This window comes from Lactuca sativa, chromosome 2, assembly GCF_002870075.4.
Source record: "Lactuca sativa cultivar Salinas chromosome 2, Lsat_Salinas_v11, whole genome shotgun sequence".
NCBI classification, from domain to species: Eukaryota; Viridiplantae; Streptophyta; class Magnoliopsida; order Asterales; family Asteraceae; genus Lactuca; species Lactuca sativa.
The window spans coordinates 120,279,843-120,304,963 of record NC_056624.2 but is presented as its reverse complement, the minus strand read 5'-3'; the positions used below and the strand labels follow the sequence as shown (position 1 = coordinate 120,304,963).

General features: G+C 31.2%; 1 protein-coding gene and 1 long non-coding RNA gene across 2 annotated transcripts; both read left to right on the top strand.

Annotated features, from left to right (window-relative positions):
• Positions 1-1,681: 1,681 nt before the first annotated feature.
• Positions 1,682-4,459, top strand: LOC111905134 (uncharacterized). Its single transcript, XR_002854749.3, has 6 exons — positions 1,682-1,976; positions 2,098-2,233; positions 2,742-2,824; positions 3,491-3,690; positions 3,771-3,816; positions 4,265-4,459. It is a non-coding gene; the product is annotated as an uncharacterized LOC111905134 (long non-coding RNA).
• A 16,353-nt stretch (positions 4,460-20,812) lies between these two features.
• Positions 20,813-21,484, top strand: LOC111905153 (uncharacterized). Its single transcript, XM_023900825.1, has one exon. It carries the CDS (start codon positions 20,813-20,815, stop codon positions 21,482-21,484), a length of 672 nt encoding a protein of 223 aa, XP_023756593.1.
• Positions 21,485-25,121: the final 3,637 nt, after the last annotated feature.

Here is a 25,121-nt window from a genome sequence, read left to right as displayed (position 1 = left end):
ACAAATATAAAATATGATAAATATTTTAAAAGTATTTGGAAAAAGATAATGTTTGTTATACGTATTTGAAAACAGATAATATTTTAAAAGTATTTGGAAAAAAATAATATTTTAAAAGTATAGGGAGTAATTGTATCACTTTCCTTGTACACAACATTTGTATACATTTTTGGTTTAAATAATAATGTTTTGTATTTATTTTAGGTTAAAATAAAAAAATATTAATAAAATAATCATGACTTATTACTTTTGTATTTTTAACTTATAATTGTAGTTTTTATGTATAATAAATTAATTTAATTTATAACTTTTTAGGTTATCCTAAATGTATAACTTTTTATAAAATGAAAACATCTTAAAAACATCTCAATTTGAACACTAATCAAGAAATCAAGATAAAAATGAAACCTCATATTACAAACACATGATTCCAAGAAATATTAAAACACCAACAAAATATCACAAATATTATATATATATATATATATATATATATATATATATATATATATATATTGATTTTTTCCTATTATTTACAGATATAGTTAAATAACTTTTTTCTTCGGTATAATGTTGACCGGTAATAGCTTACAATCTCGGTCAGAATCTATGTCAAAATTGTAAAGTAAAAGTCTTACATTGATCCATCCCTAAATCAAAAAGTCTTGTCTCATACCCTAACTCTCGCATACATTAACTCATCCACCTCTACCAAAGTTCTACAATCGATCTATGCATCTCGTATTGAACTTTAATCACCGAATTAATCCCCAATAAATCATGAAGAAAGCTACGAATAATCCATCGGTTCCATTAAATAGAAGTACATGTTGATATTCATCATCAGATTCATCTAAATCGTCCGACGATGATGATTTCGGGGTAGGAAGTTCCAAACCAGTTACGATTTGCAGACAGCAGGACGATATTATTTTAACTTCAGAAAGTCATCAACACAGTTGAAAAAGTTATGGTTTATTTGTTGAAGACCCAGTTACTCTTAACAGTACGCGAGTGTATCATTCAAAGTTACATATTCTGTCGTTCTATTGAATTTATAGGTTCATATTCATCCTATAATAATCATTATATGTGTATTCATTTCCATAGCTATAAACAACAACAAAATATGACTAATTCGGCAATGTTCATTAATATGATAGAAAAACAAAACATAAACTTACATGATAAAATTGCAGGGTGTTATACTCTTCTAGATGATACGCAAACCAGGAACTTAGCAATGAAATAAAGACACTCCTAACAGGATGGATTTTTGGTATAAGTGACGGTAAAGATCGGATGGGAGTTAGACGTTAATGATTTTAAAGAAAAATATAAGTAACGGATATATATATATATATATATATATATATATATATATATATATATATATATATATATATATATATATATAGAGAGAGAGAGAGAGAGAGAGAGAGAGGGAGGGAGGGAGAGAGAGAGAGAGAGAGAGGAATGATCATTTGAGAACTTATAGTTTCCCGAGAACCCGAGAACTAAAAGTGGAGCGTTGGATCAAAAAAAGGGATGGTCAAGATGCATTATGGCATTTTTGTAAATAAGTGGAAAAATAAAGGGACGGGGGCATCAGAATTAAATGGAATTAGGGGCATTTTGGGGTTATTGAAATTGACTCGTACACATACGTCTCCTATCACCATTCCTTATCAGATCTCTCTCTCTCTCTCTCTCTCTCTCCACCGTATCTCTTCCCCTCGTTTCCATCCTCCATCAATCGGTCCACGTCTATGTCCGTTGACAATGAACGTCGGCTACCAATCGACAATTTTTTATATCCAGATCATCGGTGAAGAATTTACGAACCTGTAGATCGACAATTTTCGTGTTCACCTTCGATTGCAATATTTGAAGCCCTAAATCACCCAATTCATGATCATCGATTCATCGAGATCGATCAACAATGATCTCTCAAGTTTTTTTAAGCATCAATTTAGGTATCGATTCATCATAAATTGGAAGTATTCTTCTAGCTCACTCTCCATCCTCCAATCTCCCCAATTATTTTTAACCATTAACTTCTAATAAATTACATACACTAAAAGCTTTTATAATCAGGTACAAATCAAATAATCATACCGTTCCATTATTCCTAAACCAAAATCAGTCGAGAAACAAAGTAGAAGGAAGCGTAAAACTATAACAACCACGTAGAAATCGGCATCGATGAGTTGAGCTTCGAATTCGATTACAGGTAAGTTTGATCAAAGTTTTAATCATGTTTCGTTGTTTATGTGTTGGTTTCGATTAAGTTCGTAGGATAAAATTGATCCTATGACGATCGTTGACTGAAAACCATAGATGATAATGCTCTTGATAGCTTTTCAAAATAAATTTGTTTTTGCTATCGATTTTGGATGAAATTGCAAGGAAATTTGTATTTAATATGAAGATGTACATGTAAAATCATCATTAGTGAATAATTCCAAAATTGAAATGATTATAAAATCTTTGAGATAGAGAATCAATGGCGGAAACAGTGCGATGATGAAGAAATCCACTGTTAATTGCCTAATCGTTATCAATATGCTAAATGTAATCAATATGAAAAGAATAACATGATCATCCTTCCTATTTACACTAAAAGTAACCAAATCTGCTTCATGTATTTCTCTCATATCTCTTCAAAATTGCTAAAATTTAAACTGGTTGCTGAATTTATCTGATTTTTTATGTACGTTGAAAAACTGCTATTCCTTTAGAAGCATCAAGTGGATCATTATCTGGATCAGCAAGCTTCCAGAAGAAAAATTGTTGAAGAAGTGGAATTTGTGTCTCTCCTCAGGTTTGATTTTATTCTTCAAAAATTTGTCATCATTTAAAATTATAATCATTGTTAAGTGGAAAACGTAAGAACATTCTAAAATTAATGGCTTCACTAAATCACTAAAGAGATCTTGTAATAAGTAATAACTTATCCCACATGGATAGAAAGTGAGAATTGTTGTTCAAATATTATGATTCCTTATCATATTCCCCTTCTCTATTTATTGTTTCCATGGGAGATTTAACTACAGTATAAATTCAGGCTCTTTGTAAGAAGTCCTATTTTCTACTTAAGAGCATTATGAGACAAAAGGAGAAGATGAACATACTTGATATAAAAATAAATGATGGTGTCATTGACAAATGTGTCTGGTTGTAGTAAATCAAGGTCAATTTTTCTTATAGAAACAACATTAGCATCTCCTTTGGGGAAGCATATTTTCATGACAAACCTACAAATGCCCTTCTTTCTTAGACATGCTAAATAAACAACGGTCCTATTTTTGTCACCACACTCATTATATCACTATTTAATACTGTATTTTTGTTTTATCAACTTTCCCAAAATGAGGCTTCAAAACCAGAGGGTTAGCTTTCCTATTCTAGTTTTATTTATAAAAACAAGTCAACATGAGTAATCATCATTCAAATCTAATCTAATGTTTGTATATACATATACATACAGTGTCAGTATATGTATATGTAATCAATTAGGTAACAGCTGAGGAACTGCATTTACACAAAGCAATTCATTATAATGGATTCTCTCGTTGATAATTATTTGAAGCCTTATTCACATCAGTCGTCTAAAGGTTATTCTTGATATTCTGGAAATGCTAAAAAAAGCCTGATGTCAATGCAATGCTTCATTAATTTGGATTCCAGGTGTGTAGTCTCAATTAATTTCAGATTTCTTAGTTTTTTTAATGATTTTTATGAACACGTTTTATGTACTCCTACGGCAGCTTTATGAATTGTCTTTGGATCTCCTCACATTAATTTGGATTTCAGGTGTGTAGTCTCAATTATTATCTTTTTTGCCGTATATAATATCCATTGTATTAATTTGGATATGATTTATATATTTACATGTGATTCACATGTAAATCATATATGAATAATATGTGATTCACATGTAAATCTCAAGTGAATTACATATATATGCACACATTCCTATGTTAATCACATGAAAATCATATTTGATTCACATATTAATCACATTTGATTCACATGTACATCACATTTGATTTCACATGTAAATCACATTTGATTCACATGTGATTCACATGTAAATCACATGTGATTTACATATGATGTCATATGTAAATGTGATTCATATGTAAATCACATGCGATTCATATGTGAATCAAATGTGATTCATATGTTAATCACATGAAAATCACATATGTATTTTAGTGAGTGTTTATGAATTAATCATTTTTAATTTTTTTTTTTGTAGATTTGGAAGAAATTGTGGTGAATATTGAAGAGGTGAAAAATGATAAATTGAAGAAAATAAAGAAATATTGACACGAAGACATTAGAACACTTTGAAATTTGTAGTATTTTTTCATTTTTTATATTTTATTTTGTATCGAATAAAATACTTGTACTATTACGTTTATAGATTAATTAATAAAAATGCGATTTTTTATGATTTAAGAAATGCATTTTTTTTAAAAAAAATTACAGTTTTTATTTAAAATGCAGTTTGTTTAAAAAAAAATTGCAGCTTTTTATTGAAAAAAAATGTAGTTTTCTTTAAAAAAAAATAGCATTTTTGTTGAAAAATTTGCAGTTTTTTTGAAAAAAATGTATTTTTTATTTAAAAATACAGTTTTTTTAAAAAAAATTGTAGTATTTTTTTTTTGAAAAAAGTGCAGTGTTTTTAAAAAAATTGTAGTTTTAATAAAAAATCAATTTTTTTTAAAAACTCATGTTTTCAGAAAAAAAATCTCCATTTAAAAAAAATCAAAAATTATTTTAAAAAAATAATCTGAAATTTGATTTATTATGTTAATTTTTAGAACATTTTATTAATACTTCAATAACAAAAAAATTAAACATTAAATGAGATCGGTAAGATGACGATCATGTCCTTAATGATTTAATTTGATCTAACGCTCCATATTTAGTTCTCGGGTTCTCGGGAAACTATGAGTTCTCAACCGATCTCATCCATATATATATATATATATATATATATATATATATATATATATATATATATATATATATATATATATATATATATATATCTCAATTCTAATGAAAGAATAGTTTTATTCTCCTTTTGACATGTGTCACCTTATTTAAACTCTTAATTAATGCATATTTTATTCTTATTTTGCCATATGTCACCATATTATGTCTCCTAATTAATATTTGTCACTTGTCAACCTATTGATTATTCATTTCAAATTTTAAATTTTAAAATTTCCATTCTATCTACATTGTAACTGTGGTTCCCATGGGTTATAAACTAATATATATATATATATATATATATATATATATATATATATATATATATATATATATATATATATATTGTTAGCTAAATTGAATCTTGAAAAATGGGGATTGATCGTATAGTCCTATTTTAGTGATGATATACTCAAAATCCGTATAGTCCTGTATTGCATTTTTTTGAGTTTTTGAAGTCAACATTACCTTGTTTACTTTTGCTTTGCTTGACATAAATTATTACCCATGGATAGATATTGTAATAGAGGCTATAGTTTGTATTGTTGATTTGTTTGATTAAGATTCAACACAATGCTATTTTGATTGAAGATAACACCTAACTTCTGTCTATTGCTACAGATAAACTTAATAAAAGCGAGCATAAGAATGGGATATAGTTACTTTGGATTCTTCTACAATGGTCATGGTGCAGTTGGAGATGCATTCAAGAACTATGTACGCACCCATGATTATTGCATAATGGCAAAACACATCATACATATGTGTTTGAATGTAATTTTAGTTAGCATTGAGATGGGTCAATTTGCATGTGTTACAAGTTATGTCAGCAAAGCAGAACAAAACAAAAATGTCCTTGATCCCATCACAATTGCAAAACTACAATGTGTTGCTGAACTCGCCCATCTGGAGGCTCAAAAGTACAAACATGTTGCTGGCAAGGTTCTTTTTTTTATCATTTTTTATAATAATGATACTTTCCCATTTACCTTTTTTAACAAATTAGTTAATTAATCATATTTGGTATATATTATTATGTGTTCACAGCTCTTGGAAATAACTCCATAATTAGGACACAACTACTCAGAAGTTATTGTAGTTCAAGATGTTGCTACATATGGTGGACTTTGTGTCCTTGTCCATTCCATTCATTTATGATTCCATTCCATCATAAATGAAAATCAGTTCTACAAACAAACAATTTAAACCAAAACTGATAAGACAATATGACAAAGCTTCATAAAAAAATGTCCAAAACTATTGCAAGTGCTTAATTGAGTTGATTGATCATAGCACATTTGGACATAAGTGTATAAACCAATAGTTTAACTATTTGTTATTACCACTTGGTACTATAACATTGTAATTTAAATCCATTTCTTAATAGGGCATTACAATTTAATACAATTACCCATATATAGCAAACTACTTAACATAATTCGAAGTAGAATAGTTAACAAAATTTGAAGTGGAATATCTTTCTAAAAAAGAGTTTGGAATACAATGTTATTAAATAAATTTTTATTATTTATGATTAAGACAATTCTTTTAGAGTGTATGTTAAAAAAAATTATCCAAATACACAAATAAATGTTATACAGTATAAGGAATTTTGACTTTTGTCAATGTTTTTGTTTTTTTATAGTTTTAAGTGAGTATGTATCAAAATGGGACGTGGAAATTTGTCATAGGTTCAAAAATAATACCCAACAATGAAGATCCAAAAAATGTATAAATCTCTTTACATATGAAATTTTATTCCATAGTTTGGAAATTAAATAAATAACCTTTTAGGCTATGTTTGGCGGACTAGCTGAAAAGCTAGTTGTTAGCTGAAAAGCTAGCTGATGGCTGAAAAGCTAGATGATAAAAAACAACGGTTGGTAAAACTAGCTGAAATATATAAAATTACATAAAAGAACATGTAAGAACATGTGTTTCTATAATTAATTAAGGGGTGTATTTGGAAAATTTTTAAAAAACTCCTAAAAAGCTAGTCTAAGTAGCTTTTCAAAAAGCTAGCTTATAAGCTACTTTTTGGCTTACCAAACACAACAACATAAAAAAGCTCGAAAAATAAGCTAGTTGTGATGCGCCAAACACAACCTTAGTTTATTGTTAAAGTTGCATAAAATAGCAATATATTTTGTTGAAAATGATAGAAATATAATTGTACTTTATGAAAATTAAGAATATTGAGAATTCCATTTGAATTTGAAAACTATGTTTTACTAAATGGAATGATGTTATAATTCCGAGGTTAGTGAAAGTAGGATGATATTAGAATGAAGTAGGTTCTTATAAATGAAAAGTATCCTGCCATTTATATAAGTAAATCCAAACACATAATATAAAGCCATCCTAAAAATTATTAAGAAACAAACAATTTAAACCAAAAAACAACCAAATCCATCAAATGTCTAAGCAAAAAAACGAAAATGTCTTAATACCCTTAGCAAAAAAATAAAAAAACTGATTATTGTTTTTAAAAGGTAGGTAACCAATCACTTTTCCAACTTAACCTTGACAAGTTTTTGTTGTCCATCTTCCCTTCCTACAACTTTTGCAGTCTTTGATGACATCATCTTATCGTTGACATCCAAAACAAAATCATCCTCAAGAGCTCGCTTCAAACCTTTTGTTGTGTCCAAATTCTTTTGTGGGCTTGTGGCTGTCGATTTGAAAACATTCATTGGTGTTACATTATCATGAGATATGGCATCCTAAATTAACAAAGAAAAATAATATTATTAAAGGTTATTAAGGTATAATATAATACTAACAGGAGATATTTAGATAACTTACACAACACCTTTATAAATATATTATCTTGAGATTATCAATCAGTGGTACCATGTTCAAAAGATTATGAATTACCTCCCTATATACAACATAAATCAAAAACTAATAAGTCGTTTATCAAGTATATTAGTATATTATATTTTGAAAAGAAATTCAAATATAATAACATATGCAATGTCAAACTTTTTTTCCAACTCCTTCCTCAAATTCTTGTCATCGTTGATCCTGAAAATAGTTTATGGATTGTTGTTCCTTTGCACATTGTTTTAAAACAGAAACTACGAAAGCCAATTTCATATCTTTCCAAACATTAATATTAGATGGGTATAAGGTAGTAGAAAAACTAAGCTACAAGTAAAAACATCAATAGATGAAATTATATATAGAAACAATAATTTTTTTTTTAATAATAATAAGAACAACATTCACCTTAGCTGTTTTGCAAGTAAATCTTTTGCAAAAAATTTTAAAAGCTTCTTCGCATCTTGTTCAAACATCGTTAAAGTCATACTTCCAGTATGATCTTGAATTTTTACTGGAATCATGAACCTTTGAAAAATGTAAAATACTCAAAATTATTTAACATAATTTGTAAAATACTATTATATGAAAATTGAGTATTCCAAAAAGAATTAACCTTGGAATTGTCGATATTTCAGTTGTTTTGCATTTTAGATGGTAAATAGAAAATACTACCCCAATGAAATATTTTCTGGAATCGTGCTTGCGATAATGGGTTGATAGTCAATAAAAGTAAACCCATTAACCGATCCAAAAAAATCTAGACACGGAGTGACAGGAGTGTCACGATTGAAAGTGAGCTTTTGCATTTGATCGGATAGCTGGAATTTTCCTTCCTCCATCTTTGCTAAATTTGGAGATTTGATGAAAAAAGCTTCCCCTTCTTTTAGAACTTTTCTAAACTTGTAAATGTAAGTATTGGGGATAAAGATGCATATAAAAACGGTTTCACTATTCAAAACCGGATTGGGTCAAAACCGGTTAGGTCAAAACCGGACCGGATCGGATTTAAAACCAGATTTTCAATCGGATCGTAATCCTACATTCCAAATCAGATTTGATACCGAATCGTAAACCGGATTTGCTGAAAATCGAATCCAAATCCGCTAAAACCCACTAAAATCGGTTTCAAATCGGATTCAGATTTTGGTTGGAACCGAATCGGAATTTTGACTGGATCGGATTTTTGATGACGTAAGTGAAATCGGATCCGGATCCGAATCGGATCGGATTCACGTATTGTGCACCTCTAATTGGGGACATAACTTTGGATCTTGTTACCATAAATTATAATAAATATTAACATCAATATTCAACTTTGGTTATTGAAAAGATAAATATAAATAGGTAAATTATTAAAAACCATATATGTAGTATACTTGTTCGTTCATCAGAATAAGTTGAATGGAGAAAACTTCATCTTTGTTATAGTAAATATGTCCATAATCTGATAACACGAAGCTTCATAGTGAATATGTCCTTCAAGACATCAAGATCGTATATGAGAGTAAAATCAACAGTAACCTTAAATCTATAAATTAGGGTGAAATATTAACATGGTTGAATATGGGTGAAACAGTAAATTAGGATGAAAGTCTGTACATGAAGACATAAGCATATTAATGAGGATGAAATATTGGCTTAATTCATATTAGTTGTATATGCAAAAAAAAAAAAAAAAAAAAAAAAAAAAAAAAAAAATTAGAAAATAGTAGTGTATGTTGTTGGTGGTAAAACAATGTATTTCATCTAGAATCGATGTTTATGTTAGGAGTGGCAGAGCTATAATTTGGTAATGACAGGGGCTTGCATCAGTATAAGACTTTAATTTTATTTTTCAAATAACGTATTAAATTGAGACAAATTTAGAAAACAATCATTTGAGTATAATCGGTTAAAAAAATAAACAATTATTTGTATTCAGCCAAGTGATATTTCTGTGTTTTGAAGTTAAATCTAAAAAAAAAGGTATCCACTATTTAGTTTAATTAGGATGAACTCATAAAAGTTTTGAACATGATTTCCTTAAAACAATATATATATCATTGGTAGTTAACAAAAAATAGTTTATAGATTATAATTTCAATATCAGATTTTAAATAAAAATTGATCTCTTTTATTTTCAACCACAATCTAAAATCAAAAAGAATTTCAATAACCACAATTATCAGACGAACATCTAAATTTGAGTCATTCTTAATTTTAGTAGTAATTTACGATTAATTTCATATGTATATTTTAATATAATAATAATATAATATTTACAAACATCGACACTTTATCTTTGAAAATAATTGAATATAACAATCATGTTAACAAATATAAAAAGTAGATGAATAAATAAATTAACTTTTAGTTATCTATTTATCTATCTGTGTAATTGACATAACAAGATTTTTATGTGATAAGTAAAATTAATTTTTTTTTTTTTTAAAAAAAGTTTGGGCTATATGGGTTGGCTGGCTAAGGTGGCTAAGGTGATAGAATTTATATAACGCATGCCCCTGTATTATTCTCCCCGCCCTTGTATGTTAGTAAGATAAAGTGATATTGATATGGAATTCATACACAAATGTAAACAGATAAAGTGCCGAACTTATTTGTTTGAAAATTGTCATTTCACTTTTTTCATATCAGGTAACATAAACAACAAGATTATAAGTACATGAAAAACATCAAGTTGAACATATCATTTTATGAACAAATTACCGCAAAATAAGTACTTTTTAGGAGGGGTTTAAACCTTTGCAATGCATGCTATGAAAAAATCTTTATTGATGATTTTCAACTGTTATGAAACAAGAAAATCATGCATTTGTTCTAGTTTTATTCCAACGTCATACACAATCCATACCATGTATCTACAGACCAAGGCACATGAAACTATGTTTTAATCCCAATTTGTTTTGATTGTTTCCCAAGCTTTAAATCATGAAGCATATAACCCATTTCATGTCTATATAAACCAAAAAATCCTCTATTTTTTAGAATCATAGTAAGAATTACAATATATAATAGATGAAATATCATCGAAAAGTAGGTTAGAAAAGTTACTTAAGTTTAAAGTTCAAAATCAAAGACAGAGAGCGATGCTTGAAGTATGTTGCTTCCAGTGAAATCAACAAATTGATTATCATAAATGTTATGATGAAATCAATAAATTTGATATAATAACTAATTAAAAAGTAGATGAAATGACCCACATGAAAACGAGAAAAATATTTAGAGTTCATCTAAACTAAGATGAAATTTTTTCAAACCCATACATTTATTGTCCAACATGTTCTAGTGCCTTTTAGAACATATCATCTGTTGAATACAAACATATACGTGAACATGAGAGAAATATAGAAAGGGAAAATCAATATTTATGAATACAAAAAGACAAAAATCTGTATTTCAAAATCCCTCAGTTCACTTGAAAAGCAACAACATCTACTATCTACAATTCCAAAATCGTACTTATGATCATACAGAGAAAATACCCAACTCACAAAGTCTTGATGAAAATTTTTGAGAGGAAAAGCGCTAGCCTGATATCGCTGTTGAAATCGAAGAGGTACTTGTTGGTACTTCACTAATAGAAAAGGGGGGGAGAATTAAGGTTTAAAAGAGAAAATAGAGAAAAAAAAATGGGCGATTAATGTACTAAGGCATTGCGTTTTTGAAGCAAGAAAAAGGTATTTTTAGTCTTTTAACAATAGCTCAAGAAATCATAAGAAGAAGACACGTGGAAGAAAATGGAGTATGGAGATATATTATAAAGTTGAAAATTACAAAATTTGAAACAACTATAATAGATTAATGGAAATAAAAATATTAGTATTAAATAGTACAAAGTAATAGGATTCAAGATAATACATTTGTTGGATTTTTTTTATGAGAGGCCTTCAATGAATTTTAGGTAACGTTGTTAAGAGTTCCGCTTGTTGGGAGCCCATTTTGTTGGATCTCTCAGCTTTCAATGCTTACAATCTTACACAACAACGACACACAGACAAGACAAACACAAAAAAATAAATAGTGAGTCACTTTAATCTCCAACCAAACATCCTAAGAGCATCTCTAATGTGGACTTATTTTAAAGATTTTTTTTAATTCATTCGTCACTTATTTTCATTTAACACCATTGGATTGTTTTTTGTGTATTTATGTTGACCATTGAATATTAATATAGTATAAAGCTTTAAACATCTAACCCCTTCTACTTTTAACATATTTTATTTTTATCTCTTTAATTATATTATAGTTTTAAATCATTTTCATTTATTTACCTGCTTAATTATTTCTATCATAGTTTTTCATTTATTAAATGTTTATATACTAATTTTTAATGATAACCTTAAATTAAAATATTTCATATTCAAGTATAATATGTTTTAAAGAATATTAATTAAATGAAGAGGTTATATGAACATTCTAGATATATGAGGATCAATAAGTTAAATTTAAAAAAAAAAAAAAAAAGTTATTGAAGCTTAACCATTGGAGGACTCATTTAATTAGAGGTCAATAGTATTAGAATAATGATTTGGCAAAAATATTAAGTGATAGGGTAGCTTTACCACTGGGGATGCTCTAAGTTCGGTTCACATTGTTCGATATCTCTTTCTATTGTAGAAAGTACAGTCCACCACTCTTTTGTTTCTCTATCTCGTTCTCGGCCTCCAACCCCATCAAAATCAAGTACGTTCAAACTCTAACGTAATTTTTGATTGATAATTTTGAAATCCTTATAATTAATTGGAATGTGATACGTAGTGTATTTGATTAAGTAATTGTAATTAATTGGTTATTTGGCAAACACGGTTAGGTTTTAACCTAACTTTTGTTTGGTAATTTTAAAAGCACTAATTTTTATTACTTAACATTTTGTAATGTTTTATATCTTTATCTAAATATATATGATTGTTAGTAAAATTATGTTTTTAAATTTGATTTGCGATAATGTAATATGTGTTTGTAAACAATTAATTAAGATTCTAACATGTGAAGTTAGCTTTATGTGATTTTGTTAAATTTCCGAATTCTTTGAACTTTGAATAAAGGTTATGTGATGTTAGATTAGATTTTTTTTTTTTTTGTTGATTACATGTCAGATCATAATTTTTCAAAAACCTAATTTGAAAACATGCCAATATAATGATCCATAGGTGGAACTTGTTGTCTCCTATATAAGGAGGATGTGTGGTTTCTTTTTATATATATATATATATATATATATATATATATATATATATATATATATATATATATATATATATATATATATATATATATATATATATATATATATATATATATATATATATATATATATATATATATATATATATATATATATATATATAAAAAGAAACCACACATCCTCCTTATATAGGAGACAACAAGTTCCACCTGTTGTTTCTTGTGATAAGATATCAAAATGGGAAAAACCTTATTTGTGTTCATGCTGCTCCTTGCTCTCTTTGCTAAAGGCATTTTTACTTTATTCCTGATTTACGTTTTTTGCTTATGTAGTGTTAGTTCTTTTATATTATTTTTGTTACATTCACATATGAAGGTTTTTCTTATACATGTCGATTCTTTAAGTTTCATTTTTAATTATAATTTTGAGAGAATAAATAAATATGATGGATTGTTTTATTGCAGATGAAACTTTTATGACTTCAACAGAAGCAAAGGATTGCTCAACGAAAGACTATGGAGTAGCTTGTATTTCTAATCTGCAATGTAATAATGCCTGCAAAAAGAAAGGTTCTGCTAGCGGAAAATGTGATGAAAGTTTTCGTTTTTGTCTGTGTATCAAGCCATGTGCTTGAACATATGTTGAATGAAGTTAACATTAATACTATGTACATCAGTCACGACTTAATTTCATGTATGGCAGCTGTCATTTCATTTTTGATGGTATATTTAATGTCAATAAAAAGTTTGGGGGTTTTAGCATACCATGCAACTGCCCATGTTCAGAAAGAAAAAAAAGCAAATGCATTTGAAAAGTCCTACGATTGTTTTTGTGTTTCATTCATCTTTTTATTATCCCATCAACTTTGTTCATACATCCCTGGTGTGTTTGGTTTACCGAATTCGAAGGAATTGTAATCTCAAATTCCCTTCCGTGGTGTGTCAAACGGAATTGAATTATGGGAGATTTCTTTAAATCCATGTTTGAGATATTTCATCATTCCAAAGTTTCTGTTAATTTTTTTTTAGTTTGGGGGTTTTAGCATACAATGCAACGAAAGACATGGCCAGGGGTTTTTTCCTCCCAGCTCTGATGTTAAAATTGATAAAAAAAAATAAATAAAATATGAAATGTGTTTTTTTTAAATGTTATTATGTAATGGTAAAATGGTTAGTCACATTCAGATTTTGTATTGGTTAGTTTACAAGCTTTAAATGTGCACGATATGAAGGGTGATGCTTATGGCAAAGCTTAATCAAAATGGTGTTGCATCAGGGTAAGTTTGTTACATTTCATAATATTAATTTTATATAACACAAAACTGACGATATTACCCTTATAGTCATTGTATACCGGCTTAATACCCGTTTGGTGAATGTGTTGACCGATAAATGAATTATCAGTTATTGTTTAAATAATATCAATGTCTCTACAACTAATGAGGCATTATAAAGTGCACCAATAGTGACTTGAAATGTGGATGTAAAGTCTTATATGTTATTGTTGCAAATTACATTGTTGTAATCAAGATTTTTGGTAAAGTACATTGTTATTTCTGAAAATTTTGGTAGTCTACATTGCTATTTATGGTAAACGAAAAAATGCTATAAAAAGTTCCCAAACACACAACTTGTAGAGTCTTCATTCTTTACTTTCCCTCCTTCACTTTCAAACCCACATTACTTTAATTAAATAATAAAACCGGAATTAGATTACAAAAAGAAATCAAAGGTTTTTTGCTTTTATCGGGACTAAAGGGATCATCTGGATAGTAGTAAATGACTTGGATACCCCTTTTGTCTACAAACTAATTGCCTGCTAATAAGAACTTCAATTTTAGATTTTTACATAATTTTTAATACCACACCAAATTTTTTTGAAAAAAAAAAACAACAAATATGTTAAGAAACTTATATATATATATATATATATATATATATATATATATATATATATATATATATATATATATATATATATATATATATATATATATATATATATATATATCAGTGTTGTAAATATCGGTCTAGACGGCACCTAGGGGCTATGCGGTCTGCAACTTATTACTATTAGGGTGCTTTGTGGAAATTGGTCAATATCGGTCAAACTTAGGTTAGGCGGTCCTCGGCGGTCCTTGACGGTCCTCGACGGTCCTTGGCGGAAAGATTTTAAAAAAATTCAAAATTTTAAAATTTCAAATATTACATCAAAATTTTTAAAACTTCAAAATTTTAAATTTTAAATTTTTAAATGCTATATATTCTTAGGATATATTAAGTTTTAAAATTGTTTTATTAGTAATTTATAGTCTCTGATTAATCTCCGCCAAACCGATTAATCGTTTGACCGCAGTCGATCGCCGAGCTACCGTCGAACTTTTTTTACAACCATGATATATATATATATATATATATATATATATATATATATATATATATATATATATATATATATATATATATATATATATATATGCTTAGGTTATTATATTCAAAGTAATTATTGTGTTATTGTATACATAAATATGGGTCAATCATTTTACTTATTTTAAGAAAGTGATTAATACATATTATCGAATTAAATATAATTGAAAAATACCATCTAATTTAACTAGAATGGTATTTTAGTCAATTAATATATATTTAATAAAGGAAATTTGCATATTCTAAGGGATCATAGATTCTATTAATTTTAAAAATCCGATTTTACGAATTATAATGCTTTTAATTCGGACATTCTGGTAGAATATGTTTGAGTATGTTCAAAAATAAAAATATTCTTGAACCATAAAATAATAAAAATATTCTTGAACATATTTCTTTATCATGACTTTAAAAATTTCTTGTAGAATAACAAAATTCTCGAACAATCAATTGAAGAATTAAAACAAAAATTAAATTAATTCTTATAGAATACATGTAACAATTGCTAAGAATTACATTTATTGTTAAAGAATAAAACTAAAAAAAAAAAAAAAAAAAAAAAAAAAAACTTTCAAATATGAAAAAAAAAAAATCAAAATGTAACAAATACACTAATACATTCTAAAAGAATAATGTAGCTAAGAGGCGTCGTCCAAATTTCGTGGTCTGTTCTTGAAGCATCAGCTTCTGTGGAAACAAATCCAATGAATAAATTAGTGAGAAAATATTCATATTTCATTCCAACATAATCGTAATTCGTGGTTCCATTATGATAGAATTTGAATTCATTTACCAATAATTATATTAATCCGGAGAATTCTAACAGAATATGTTCATGATTATCATAAAAAAACATTCTTTTTTGATAGAATACTATAAAAGAAGAAATAGCATTCAGTTCAAGCATTTTAGCGAGCGTTTGGTATGCATCAATTAAAACAACTTCAATTTCCTGTAAAAATTAGACAATCGGAACAAATTTTCAATTCACCAAAAATATTACACCTTGAAAGAATTAGACAATAAACCTAAACACATCCAAAATTTCTTTGATTTCTGTCAAACAATCAACCCAAACATCCATTCTATATATTGAATTCAAATCAAATTAAAAAAAACATTTGAAGATTAAACTTCATTGTTTACAGTAAATCAATCAAAATAAGAAGCAGAATGAAGAAACATGTACCCATCGACCTCCTTGTCTCTCGTTCTCACCTCACCAGAAAAAAAGGACGAAGTGGCAAAGCCACCTACTGTCGCCGTTGTTGTTGTCATCTTGTCATTGACAAAAAAAGCCCTAAATTCTCGCTCAATGAGAAACAGATGTAGAATTTCTCTGAAAATGAGTAAAATTTATAGAGGATTTCGAAGAAGAAGCTCAGATTAGCAACATCGAGAGGGAGGAGAATGCGAAAATCTTGTTGAAGCTGTAACGATCGTTTGTTGGAATAGTGTCCAAGGTCATTAACTATTGGTCATATTTCTAATAATAGCAGGGTCCTTTTGGGTTGCCCTCAAGACCCAAATTGAGTAGAATAAATAAAGGAGAAATTGGTTTATTAATTATTATGGTTAATAATTAATTAGAAACTAATTGGAAATATATTATGGGAATTAACTAACAGTTTAATTAATTAAAGGGTTGAATGTTCAATTATCGATAGTTGGTTAATTAGGAATGTTCCAGAACCTTACGGAATTAGGGTTGGATGAAAATCACTCCTTCCCACATGGGAAAGGAGTGAAATTTCGTGGTTATGCCTCCATCCCACATGGGAAGGAGTACAAAACCCTAAGAGGCATCCAAGGCTATAAATAGGGTCTTAGGGATTTCATTCCTCCTTGCACCTTGGCTTGAGTATTCGCCAAGCCTTCTTCCTCCCCCTCTTAGGGACGATTTCTAACCCCTTTGGGTTTGTGAAATTGACCCTTCTCCTAGTTATTTTATTCCACTCTTTGGTGTTATTGGGTGTGATACCATTAGAGGGATTCTGGTTTGGGTCCTTTCATCCAAGCAACTTCATGGAGGTTCAAGATCTCAACCATGGAGATCAAGGGCTACATAAGAGGTATGCTTTCTTACTTATGTTTTATGTTTTCTAGGGTTGATATAATTAGCATGAAGCCATAGATCCACAGGATGCATGTACACTTAGGTATATCGTTGTTTTGATTTTACCGCTGCCTAGTTTTAGAGTGTATTTGATGCGTAGAAAACCCAACATCGTCTTCCGAGGTATAAATTTATTCAAATTCTCAAGTTTTATTTTGGGCTATTATAGAGTTGTATTTTTGGTTTGGGCCTATTTGTTTTGGGCCGATAATTAGGCTGCCCATAAGCCGTACGTGGGGCGTAACCCGTTGTACGTTGGGCGTAACGCTTAAATGAAACGCGGGGAGGAGGAGCGTACGCGCAGCGTACCATATGGTACGCCCCGCGTACGCGGCCAGATGAAAACCCTAATTTTAGGGGTTTAAGGCTATATAAACCCCATTATAGCCTCCTTCCCTGTTTTCCCATCAGTCTCCCCAACCTCAAGAAAACCCTAATTCATTCTTATCCTCTCTTGTGTGTGAAGAAGCTTTTGGTGAGTGTTTTAATGAAGAGAAGTGGTGAAGAAGGAAGAGAAGAAGTTGGAGAAGAGGCTTGAGCTCCGGGATCTAGACTTAGCACCCTCTTGGTCGGCAAAGGAATGTATAAAGTTCTGAACTTTCTTCCTCTTTCCTTTTAGATCTAGGTTATGGAAGTTTGGACCTTTTTAGGTCCAAAGGTTGAGTCTTGATCTTGTAATTCGGTTTTGGAGCTTGGATTGCCATCCCTAAGGCTCAGAAACATCTTCCTACCAATAAAGTTTCAGTTTTTGTGGCTTATATGGAACCATGCATGAGATCTAGTTAGCTCTATGGAAGTAGAATGTTATTTATGGAAGTTTGAGCCTTTATGAGACTTGTAAGCCATCAAGTGAGCAACTTTATGGCTTAAGACATGGAACAAGCTTAGGATTTGGAATTGTAACCTCTGGATCGGATTATTAAGCACTTAATGAGATTTTGGCTTAACAGGGATGTACGTTGGGCGTACAAGGAGGTACGCGCCGCATACAAGCCAGCAGCTAGTACGCTCAGCGTACCTTGGTGTACGCCCCGCGTACCCTGCCAGTTTGGGCTTCGAGTGTTTTGGGCCTCGGTGTGGGCTGAGTTTCAGACTTAGGGTCCTTAGGCCTTAATGGTTCATCAGAATTCAGTTGTTAAGGACCAAGGAATTAGTATTGGACTTGAGTAAGGCCCAATAAAGGGCTTTGGGCCCAATATAGCAAGTTGGGCCATTAATGGGCCAATAGTAGGCTTGGAAAGCCTATCTTGTTGTTGGACCTCCAGAAGTTATATTATGGGCCAAGATTATTGTGGGACTTGTAGGGCCCATACGAGGACATAGGCTCAATTTAGAAAATTGGGCCATTAGTGGGCCTATAATGGGGCCATGGATAGACTTAGAAGAATTGAGGATTTGGGCCATGTTAGGACCCATTCCATAGCAGGGATAAAATGGTCATTCTACCCATAAGAGAATCCCTATTCTGATCTAGTATTTTATTTCCCTTGATAGTCGGGAAGCAGCCGGAGCAGCAGTCAGGGATTTCTCATTCCGGAGTTCAGCAATCAACATCACGAGGTGAGTTTCCTTCCAGTAGGATCGGGTCTACGGCCACAATGTCGGCCCGTTTAGTTAGCAGCAGTTTCCGTACTTCGGTCCGATGTAGTAGTTAGTATGTCTGATGCCTTCGTGGCTCAGACATGATTTATGTGTTATGTGTTCCGGGCTATGGCCCGATGCAGTATGTAGTATATGTGTTTATGCTAGTTGATATGTTTATGTTATGCTATGTTCAGTTAGTTCCAGACTTCGGTCCGATGCAATTTCCGGACCTCGGTCCGATGCAGGGGGCAAGGCCCCAGACAGTTCCGGACTTCGGTCCGATGCAGTTAGTTTCGGACTTCGGTCCGATGCAGTTTCTGGACTTCAGTCCGATGCAGAGGGCAAGGCCCTGGTTAGTTCCGGACTTCAGTCCAATGTAGTTTCTGGACTTCGGTCTGATGCAGTGGGCAAGCCCAGTAGTTGTTTATATGTTTGTATGGTATGTGGTAGTTTGGGGGAGCTCACTAAGCTTCGTGCTTACGGTTTTCAGTTTTGGTTTCAGATACTTCCACAAACAAAGGGAAGAGCTCGGGATGATGGCATCGTACACACCACAGCTTCAGTTTTTATTCCTGGGAGATTGTTCAGTTTTTCCTTAGATGTGATTTGATACAGTTTTTATCATGATACTTGTTTTTGGTTTGAGATATTAACATATGGTTTTTATGAGATAACTTTCAGTATATGATTTTTAGTAGTGTTAAAACAAAAAAAATTTGGGTCGTATTTTGGGATGTTACAGAAGCTCATCGCGCGGGTAGCGTCACTCTCGAACCCAGAGACTTCTATTTAAGTGTTGTTCCTCAACTCGCGATTAGATAAAGGCTGAAGCTCTGGATTACCGAAAGCCATAACAGTAAATGATGGTGGTGGCGATCTTCTGTTTTGGAGCTAGGGTTAGGGAGGATCGAATGGGATAGAATATAGTATTGTTGATTGTTTTAAAAAGGGATAAAGGTAGGTCAAAGTAATTACCATAATTATAGGAGTGTATTTGTAAAAAAAAATTATCAAATTACTAAATTACCCTTATTTATTTATTTGATTATTTATTTATTTTTTAAATTTGATTGCCCCACATTTATGCATACAATAACTCAATAATTACTTTAAACGCATGAACCTATCTCTCTCTCTCTCTCTCTCTCTCTCTTTCTATATATATATATATATATATATATATATATATATATATATATATATATATATATATATATATATACACACACCGAGATACCCACCACGATACCAATGCTAGTATGTTATATATAAAAAGAACATTGCACTATGATAGAGGAATATTGGTGGGCATAATGTTATTATTGTGGCCCATTCCAAAGAGGTACACAATTCATTCTTCTTGCTATATTCCTTCATTTTCTCAAAGAAAATGCATTGGTAACATGTTATATTGATGGACCATAAACACATACACACAGTCACTATTAGACAAGATAATATTAGTTCAGGGACTAGATCGTAACTATATGTATTATATATATCCCTTGTATATGTTACGTGTGATAATAAGAGAAGCCATACCATTACCAAACCTGATTTGGTATCAGAGCACAGGCATTCTCGCCTCCTTAGGGTTACAACCCTAGCCAACAATTCCAAAAAAAACACACAGCCACACAGGTCTGTCTTCACAGTTTCTTGATCATGACAGCTATCACAGCTTTCTCCACAACTGAGAAAACCTCACATAACTCCCATAAGTTTCCGTTTACTTTATCTCCTACCAACTTTGGTTTTTGGAAGACAATGATCCAACCGTTTCTCGTTACCAACAATCTCTTTGGATATATCGATGCTACTATTCCATGTCCAGCTTCAACTTTACCGGTAACAGAAAAAGCTACCACCGCTGATCCCCAACCAAACCCGTCTTATGCTGCTTGGATAGCCAATGATGCACACGTACGTATGCTTCTTCTCACTACTATCTCTGAAGCTTCCTATCCCCATGCACAAGGTATAACATCCAGGGATCTATGGCTTTCCTTACAACGAGTATATGCTCTTCAATCATCCTTTAGAGAGTATACTCTCAAAACACAGCTTCTTAAACTCGAGACGAAGCTTGATGAAACAGCCTCGGTTTATCTCTTACGTGCTCAAGAGTATTCTGATGCAATTTCCAACATTGGTGAACCTATTAAAGAAAAAGATCTTGTTATGCTTGTGATTTCGGGACTCCGTGAAGAATACAATGGACTTAAGTCCAACCTTCTTGCTCGACAAACCCCCACCTCTTTCCAAGACCTTAACGACCTCCTTGCTGATCATGACTTCATGATCAGGAAAACCACCCCCATCGTGGCCCATGTTTAGGCGTTTGCTACCACTGCCACCAACTGGTCCACCTCCAACCCAATTACCCTACCAACTGACCAATTGCAAGCCCTTCAACAGCTTCTCAATCAGCTCAGTTTACAACCAAACTCAGTCCCTTCCTCCAGCCCTTAGACGTTCTACACCGCCTGCCATGCTGCTTCTCAGGGTCGGGGATCCAACACCAGATGAGGCTGAGGCAGCCTCTCACACTCATCAGGGGGAATCGGGCTCAATTCCCTTGGGCTTCTACACAAAATACAGTTTTTGGCACATGTACTAGGTGCGGTATTGGTCATATCCCTTCCCAATGTCCCAACCGAGATCCTAATACCATGCATACTCGCTCACAGCTCACTACCAACTTTGCAAAAAATCGATCACAAACTATTGCATGGCTCCCCGATACTGGCTCCAGCAACCATGTATCTCACGATCTCTCATCACTAGACAGTCACACACCTTATTTGGCGAGGATACTCTTCATGTTGGCAATTGTATGGGTTTACCTATTCTTCATATTGGTTCTAGTAGTTTTTATTCACCCTCAAAAACGTTTTCATTATCCAATATTCTTCATGTTCTGGAAATTAAAAAGAATCTTCTTTCCGTTCAAAAGTTTTGTGTCGACAATAATGTTTTCTTTGAATTTCACTCGTCTTTTTTTGTTGTGAAGGACAATATTACCAAAATTACCCTCCTCACGGGTCCAAGTGACAATGGGCTCTACTACATCCGTCTTTCGTCCTTCCAGCGTCTTCCCAAAGTTGCATACACTACGTTTAGAGCTTCTTTTGATATTTGGCATCAAAGGCTGGCACACCCTCATTCACAACTTTTGAAATTTATGTGCTCTAAATATTGTCTTCCTATTTCTAGTAAATCTTCAGATTCTTTTTGTCATTCGTGTCATATTGGGAAATCTTCTAAACTTCATTTATCTACTTCAAGTTTTAATAGTAAACGATTTTTAGATCTTATTGTTTGCGATGTTTGGGGCCCAGCCCCTGTTACCTCAGTTATACATATTTCTTACTTTGTGTGGATGATTTTTCTCGTTTTATGTGGATATTTCCTCTTAAACGCAAGTCTGATGTTTTTGATGTATTTAAACAATTTCTTGTTATAACTGAACGACAATTCTCTACAAAAATCAAGGCCATTCAAACTGATTGGGGTGGTGAATTTCGTAAGCTCCACACTTTCTTTAAGTCCCTTAGCATTGTTCATCGCCTCTCTTGTCCTCTTACAAGTGAAAAAATGGCTTAGTTGAGAGGCGACATCACCATGTAGTCGAAATCGTCTTAATCTTATTTGCTCAATCGGGAGTTCCAAATACTTATTGGCACTTTGACTTTGACACGGCAGTCTATCTAATCAACAGAATGCCCTCTCGTGTCACTTCCCATGTCTCACCATTTGAGACCATCTTTAAGCGTCCTCCAGATTTCTCATTTCTCAAAGTTTTTGGGTGGCAATGCTTCCCTCATCTACGACCCTACAATCAACACAAAATGGATTTTCGGTCCATTGCTTGTATTTTCCTTGGTTACAACTCATCTCATCAGGGTACAGGTGCCTTGATCCTACTACTGACAAGTTATACATATCTTGACATGTAAGGTTTCATGAAACTTCATTTCCTTTTTTAGCACCTAAACTCGTACCGCCTGAGACACCTCCACGTGCTCCTTATGTGTCAACTTATCCATTCCCCACTATACCTGATCCCGATCCTCCTTATTGTCACACACACACACACAAATAGTCGCAAACATCTACACAATGACACATACAATCTCTGTCACACACACAAAACACCCTTATCCCTTGTTACACCCCAATTGAATAAACATGATAAGAAAAACATACTTTCACTTATAGCATTGTACTTTGGAAGTAAAGTGCTTTAATAATAATAAATAAATAAAGGACTTAATCGGTACAGTGTCTGATCAATTAAGTCAATATGATGTTATCGGGTTGAGAAATTTGATTTTTCGTAAATCTAAATTCTAACAAAACTTTCAATTTATGTTACTTGTCATAAGGTCTACAATATGTAAGGAAGTTTAAAACCCCAACAGGCTATAAACTTGAATAAGAGAAAACTATGTCAACAATTTTTGAGTCTGACAAAGATAGGAAAACACTCTTTTATCATCGATAAATCTGTCCCAAATTGTTGAACAACCGAACAACCGGCACTTTACAAAATTAAATCAGCACTTCATTATTAAATTAGGTTAAATGCAAATAAAAGCAACGTACTTTTAGTGTGATATGAAAACAAAGAGAAGGGAACTCTTCTAATCACAACATGCAAAGCTCAGCTACGTGAATAAGAATACATGAAAATAGGCAAACAAACTTCATACTTTGATGAATGCTTATTCTGATGTGGGCCTATGCTATTTTTTTTCTACAATGTCATAGTCTAGTGAATCAAGTCTTGAATAAATTTGGATTGTTACTTTAAGTGGGTACTTAAGGGACCTTTTGATATATTTTTGCAAGTTAAATTGAGTTCCATGAACTAAATGAACTTGTACATGTCAAGTGAATAGTTAACCAAATATGTGACGCAAGGCATCTAGTGGTGAATCTACATGGGGCATTGAGGTACCACAACATCCCCAAAAACTTGTTTTATATATAAAAGAATAAATTATTTGTTAACATGTTCTATGTTATTTTAATGCATGAAATTTAGTAACTACATAAATATATATTTTGTCATTCCTATAGCAAGTGTAGAGAGAAGAAGTTGGATAATCAAGTTTTAAATGATTGTCCAGTCGCTTTTATATACAATGATGTGTTTCTACAATTTCTTGATAAGAATATCATTGATCAATTTCAAGACCTGAAGCCTAGACGGATTCAATTGTAACTTTTGCTTAAATTATATTTTTAAATATTAAGAAAACTCTTTGCATTTACTATTTTGAATATTTGTAATGTTTGTACCCCGCATCAAAATTCCTTCGGGTCTTAATTTGTAAGGCAAGAAATCTTTGGCATCTTATCAATACTCATGGCAGCAATGTAGCTCCGAAAAAATGTTAGAAGCAGAGAAATAAACCCAAGCATTATAAGTTATGCTTGCAACATATTTAAATGATATGGAAACAAAGAAAAATAATTAAGACTAAAAATGAGAGTAATTTAAAATCACCAGAGTCAAGATCATAAAACGCATTTTCACATAATACATTGTCATTATCTTTTTGATTTAGTAGTCTTGACTTTCAAAATTTAGGATTGTTACCGTAAGTATATTTTTAAGCAGTTCAATAATTGTAAAAACACCCAAATATTTAATCACACTATGATGTTAAAATATCAAGAAAGCATTCTGAGAAATATATACGACCCACAAATATTGTTAAAAAGCATATATAATAATATAAATTCCTGACCCTAACATAGTTAATAGTTAATAAACTATAATAAGGTCTTTGCTAATAGTTTGAAGTGTTGCACCTTTTGCACTTTGCATTCGATTTAATGCCATACTTCCACTTGCATCAACCACAATTAAAACTGTATAATGTAAAAACGAAACACACAATAAAAATCATTTTCAAATTTAGTTTGAAATGACAACGTACGTAATTCCAAAGACACCTGCTTC

Bases quoted from the DNA above. Each gene is read 5' to 3' on its own strand.
- LOC111905153 (XM_023900825.1), top strand. From the start codon at position 20,813: ATGACAGCTATCACAGCTTTCTCCACAACTGAGAAAACCTCACATAAC.